Source organism: Mus pahari, chromosome 7 (assembly GCF_900095145.1).
Source record: "Mus pahari chromosome 7, PAHARI_EIJ_v1.1, whole genome shotgun sequence".
Taxonomy (NCBI): domain Eukaryota; kingdom Metazoa; phylum Chordata; class Mammalia; order Rodentia; family Muridae; genus Mus; species Mus pahari.
Window position 1 is genome coordinate 2,356,198 of NC_034596.1, and position 6,015 is coordinate 2,362,212.

The 6,015-nt window shown below is 43.9% G+C and overlaps 1 protein-coding gene across 2 annotated transcripts in view; it reads right to left on the reverse strand.

Annotated features, from left to right (window-relative positions):
- The window catches only part of Selenoi (selenoprotein I), a 42,506-nt gene that overhangs the window by 25,416 nt on the left and 11,075 nt on the right, over positions 1–6,015 (reverse strand). For both annotated transcript variants that reach the window (XM_029540937.1, XM_021202031.2), the window contains exons 2-3: positions 1,457–1,525; positions 490–598 (exon numbers count right to left, since the gene is read on the reverse strand). In XM_029540937.1, coding sequence (XP_029396797.1) covers positions 490–598; positions 1,457–1,525 — 178 coding nt within the window. The remainder of the gene's footprint in view (positions 1–489; positions 599–1,456; positions 1,526–6,015) is intronic.

Below are 6,015 nucleotides of genomic sequence, written 5' to 3' on the forward strand. Positions count from 1 at the left end.
AGGATGATATCCTCCAAACACATCCATTTGCCCAAGAATTTCATAAATTCATTGTTTTTAATAGCTGAGTAGTACTCCATTGTGTAAATGTACCGCAGTTTCTGTATCCATTCCTCTATTGAGGGACATCTGTGACCCTGAAATCTTAACTCTCCTGCCTCCAACATGCAGAGTGCTGGGATCACAGGCATACATCACCATACCTGGCTTCTAGTTATTATTTGTCAAAGCCTCACAGCTTTTTAGAAAGCATATCTGAATTTAATAGATAAGTTGCTACTGTATTTCTACAACTTAATGAACGGAAACATATGTAACATTACAAAAATACAGTTTAGTTTTATATACAATTCCAACATTGTATATAACATTTTAACATCCAAAACTTTCAGAATTATAAATATATTAGAATCAGAAATTAACTAAGCACACCTTACTTTTGCTACTCAAAACATTTTAAATTATGTATTAAGATAATAAGACTCTTACCTGAAGCATAGAAGTCAGGGTCGAAGTATGTCAGGAGTAGGAAATTGAACACAAGCAGCATAAAGCCAGAAAAGGTTATAAGATTGGGAGCCAGCCAAGTAGGAAACACCTGTTTTTTTTTCCAAAATAGTTGTAAATTAAAGAAAGCTCTGTTTAATAAACATCACAGTATACAAATTTAGATCATAAGAAGCTATCAGTTTGAAAGATTATATGCAGGTATTATGTGTATTAAAATGTAAACACTAACTCCAGTTGTTAGGTGAGTATCTTTCTTCCTGCCTCCCGCCTTTAAATGATTCTTTAATACACAAACCTTTGTAATGATAGCATTCAGTTAACTTTGGAAGGTTTCAAAAAAACCTTTTTATAACAATGACCCATTACAGTGTATATATTTAAGATTTCAATAAGCAGATACACCAAAAGGGAGTGAGAAAGCTTATGAAGGCATTGTTGGCCTGCAAGCACAAGCCCGCAATCTCAGTTACTCAGGACAATGAGGCAGGAGGATCCCAAGTCCACAGCAACCCAGTGAGCCCGTTTTAAAAGTAAAAAGAGGCTGGAGAGTTGGCTCAGTGGTTAAGAGCACTTGTTCTTCCAAAGGGCCAAGTCCAATTCCCAGCACCACACAGTGTGGGTGGGTGTGGCTCATAACCATCTCTAGCTCCAGTTCCAGTGCATCTGATGCCCTCTGCTGACCTCCAAGGGCATTATGTACAGACATGGTACAGACGTGCACGCAGACTTAACATTCATACACAGAAAATATAAGTCTAAAACCAAATTTTTCAACAGTAAAAAGAAGGCTGAGGCTGTGTGGATCAGCTGGCAGCATGCGTGATGCCCCGGGTCCAACAACCAGAACAGCAAAAAAGTAGACTGAGCGGCAGCTTTTAGACTCGGGAAGATGGGGTACAATACTAATCACTTGTTTAAACAAAATGTATGCCACTGACAATCTCACCTTCACTATAGTGTTCCAAAACGGATGCATGACATACAGAGAGAGCGGGTTGGTATCCAAAGCGCTGTACTGTTAAGAAACAAAACATTTCAGAATTAAGCATTAATTTCTAACAAATATAATAGTATTTCTTAATGAAAACAAGTGTAAAATAACCCTGGAGAGCACATCTGTCTCTATGCTATGCCCTTCTGGGTAACAATGCTAGAGTAGCAATGTAACGGGGCCAGACTGCTCAACAGCCAGCCATCACTTTACGGCAAGAGGAAAGGGCAACAGGACAAGCAGTCAGACCGCAGCAAAGCACGACGTAATCCTAGCGTAGTTGTCAGTCACACACTCAGAGTACAAACGTCCAAGACCATAGCGGGTGCACCCTCCCCCTCTCAATCAACTTTATGTTACAGCAGTGTTTCAGTAAAGGCATTACACTATGGACTGGGGTACAGCTGCGCGGTAGAGCACTGAGTTTAGGGACTGGCACATTCTTTTTTTTAAACTTATTTTATTAGATATTTTCTTCATTTACATTTCAAATCCTATCCCGAATGTCCCCTATACCCTTCCCCCACCCTGCACACTCTTCTTTAAGAGAAAAGAAAAAGAAACGTGTCACATTTCTGTTATTTTACAAGAGAGGTGATAATTCACACTGCCCAAGATAAGCAAAAACAGGACCTTTTCAATCTCCTACATCCATGTTTTTTGGTGTTTGTTTTTTGCTCTTTGAGACATGGTAGCCCTGGATGTCCTACAACTCACTCTGTAGACCAGGCTGGCCTTGAACTCAGAGATGCACCTGCCTCTGCTTCCAAGTGCTGGGATTAAAGGCGTGCACCACCGCCTCCCAGCCTTCCTACACCCCCTCACCTACCTACAGTGTGTCCAGTTGTTTTGCACACTCTTCCTTATTCACCTGTGGGCAGCATGTGACAGCCCTGATTTCAGAGGCTAACACAGGATTGGACAAGTTGATCATATATGCAACTATCAGTAATTCAAATGTCTATACAATAGATTCTTCCACTTCTCCAACAATTACAATTAAAATGGATTACCTATCTGGGACAAAAGACCAGACAAAGGCAAGAAGATGCTGATGGAGATGTGGTTTGCTTGGACGGGCCAGAGCTATCTTCAGGGCTACCCTGGGCTCTCAGCAGCCTACTGCCTGCTTTGGCCTACTCACACTGTCCTACTGCAACTTGCAGCATGCTGTGTTGTGGCATGACTCTCTTTCACCTGCACAGTGCACAGCAGACACCACTACACAGAAAGTGTCACAGGAAGGAGGCACCTGCCCTGACAGCTAAGCACCCCTGGAACTCTACACAGATGACTCAAAGGGAGTGCCCTGGCCTCCCCGTAACAGTCTGTACTCCACCATGTGGTGGAGGCAGGTGACCTGAAAAACTGGAAGAGCACCCACTTCCAGCCCACCCTCTGGAGGGAAGCACAACCGCTGTGAGAACTTCAAGTGAGAAAGAAGGAAACAGCGTGAGGTGTGGCGTGAGCATCTAATGGGCACAACGCCCAAAACTGTCCAAACGGCCTCGTTCACTAACTCCTCATCATTTTGAATTAGATCGAAAACAAATACTTTGGTTAATGATATTTTGCTCATTTTATAGTCTGACACTTTAAACCTCTACGCCAGAAACCCAGAATATAAAATAAACACAGAAAGAGACATTTTACCCTATAGGATTCTAATCTGACATTCAATAGTGGCCAATGAGTTCAAGTAAATTATAGCAAGATCAGAGTGAGATTCCAAGGCAGCAGACAGTAACCCTATTCAATACTCGGTACTCTCAGCTTACACAGTGCTTCTTAAGGATACTTACAGTGCTGTAAGAATGGCAAAAGCTCATCATGAGGGGGAGATCAATATAAAGTATTAAAGGCGTGTGTTAAGCACACTCTGACTCTGCACTGGGATGCTCTGGCACACCCCAGAGGATGGGAGCCTGGCCACTAACCTGCATGGTTCACTCTGACCCCACAGTCGATGATAAGCCTGAAAAAGGACTCAAGAGCAGCCTCAGGGCGAGTGAGAGAGAGCAAGCGAGCGAGCGAGCGAGCGAGCGAGCGAGCAAGCGAGCGCGAGGCACTTTCCAAGCAAACTGTCCAGAGGTGGCCTAACACAACATTCTCACAGCTACTGCAGCCTTGGTGATAGGCTCTCTAGTACTTCCGGTTACCAAGAGCAAAACAAACCTCACCACTTCCACAAAGAAAATGGTCTGAGCCGGGCATGGTGGTGCACGCCTTTAATCCCAGCACTTGGCAGGCAGAGGAGGGCGGATTTCTGAGTTCGAGGCCAGCCTGGTCTACAGAGTGAGTTCCAGGACAGCCAAGGCTACACAGAGAAACCCTGTCTCGAAAAACCAATCAATCAATCAATCAATAAATAAGTAAAAAGAAAATGGTCTGAGGCGAACCAGTTTTCCATACACAAATAAGTCCTCTTCAACTCTAGCCTCAACCCTGTTTCATTTTACTCTACAAAGTTAAGCAGAGGAGGGCCGAAAAAACCAGGCGTTTAAATAACTGGTAACAGCACTCCCTTTTGTGACTCCTCCAAACACTTTCAGTGTAGCTCACTAGACCAAGGGTTGGAGGGCTCTAGTTAAGGGTCAGATAATAAACACTTAGGCTTTGAAGAATGAATGGCCTCTGCAATAAATATGTCACACCACCATTAAAAGAGAGGCACACTCAAAAACATGAACAAGTAAGTAAGCACAGCCTTGTTCTACTAAACTTCACTCACAGAAGAGGGGCTAGGAGACTCGGGCTGACCGTAACAGACAGCCCATCTGCTGTTATCCAACACAGAGCTTCACTGAGGACAAAAGGAAACTGAAGCAGTGCCAAGTGGGAAGGAGACATGACCAGAAGCCTCCAGTTCTCAACATGGCGGGCTCCTCAAGACAGTTTGGATCGTCTGGTGACAAACTCACACCATAAGCTTTCAGATACCTTCACAGTCACCTGGCCCCTCAGCACTGCCCCATATGGGCCACTGTGCCACCCTGCTCTATAATATCAGGCTAGCTGTCAGAAGCTAAACATACAACTACACTGGCCCTTTTAACACTTCATCTTGCTAAAGCTAATTCATTTTCTACACTTCCCAGATAGGATTTTCTTTTAATCTAGATTAAACTGTCCAAGAAAGTACATATGCCTCCAAACCCCTCAGCATGTAAACTTAGCCATGCTAATAATGCCATTCCTTAAGCCTCATTAGAAGGCCAGCTGAAACAGAACATGCAGGCCACTCCCTCAGGATGCATTAATTACCACAGCTCATCACTTGTGTTTGAATATGGTTCTCTGTAATGTCATCTAAAGCTACCTCACCTATCTCACAGTAAGAGACTTTCGAAGTCCGAGTGAGATCCACAATTACTCAAAGGAATGTTTTGCCAAATAGCCTAAATCAAAAGCTCTTTTTAAAATTTCAATCCAAGTCAGGAAACAAAGCATAATCACTCTCCTTATCCACAGCTACAATATTTATGAACCTGTGCTTTCTGACAGAGGCTGTGCTACACCACCGGCAGAAGAGTAGGAAAACTCAGTTCCCTGAGCTTACTCAGTCTATAGTCTAACACCAGACAGGCCAAAAGGAAGAACACAAGTACATATCATGAGGCAAGATAAGAGAAACATGAACAACGTTAATCGTGTTGTAGAAGAGGGCAGGGCAAGCCGACAAAAACGGAGAAAAGCCAAGCCTGGAAATGCTGCCTGCCACACAACAAGAAGTACGAAGAGTCACCAGACACTGAGGCACAGGGACTTCCCCCTAGCGTTTTTTAGACAGTGCAGCCCTGCCAGAACCCTGGTATTCTAGACTTTCTAATGTGAGAAAATAAATTTCTGTTGCTTAAGGCCACCGACTACACCACAATTCTTATGACAGCTCTAGGAAACCAATGTTTATGTGACTATACCCCACACCTAGCCAGAGCAGTCAGTCTCACTGTGTCCCAGAAGGTCTCATTGCATGGGACACAGGATCAAAAAAGAGTATGTTTCTACAAGTCCACCACACAGATAAAGCTCAAGAGAGAAGCCATGGGCTACAGAGATGGCGCCGTGGTTCAAAGCATGGACTGCTCTTGCAGAGGACAAGAGTTTGGATCCCAACACCCTCATCAAGTGACTCATGACCACCGACAACTCCAGTTCCAGGAGACCGAATGCCTGTGGTCTCTGTGGGTACTTGTGCTCATTCACATAGAGGCACAGGCATATACAAATAATTAAAAATAAGTATTTTTTAAAGAAGTCATAATAGTAAATTGGTGAGAGGAACTAAAGTACTGAAGATGATTCTGGATCACTGTTTAAGACTCATGACCTTACACACTTTAGATCTCGGTCTATATACCGTTCACACTCTAGGAGGGAAAAGAGGCCCTGCCAGATGGCTCAGCAGGGTTAGGCACTTGCTACCAAGCCTTACTACAGGTTTGATCCCTGGAAACCCCAAGGTGGGTTGCTGAGTGGGTGGGAAGAAGGGAGGGAGGGAGGGAGGGAGGGAG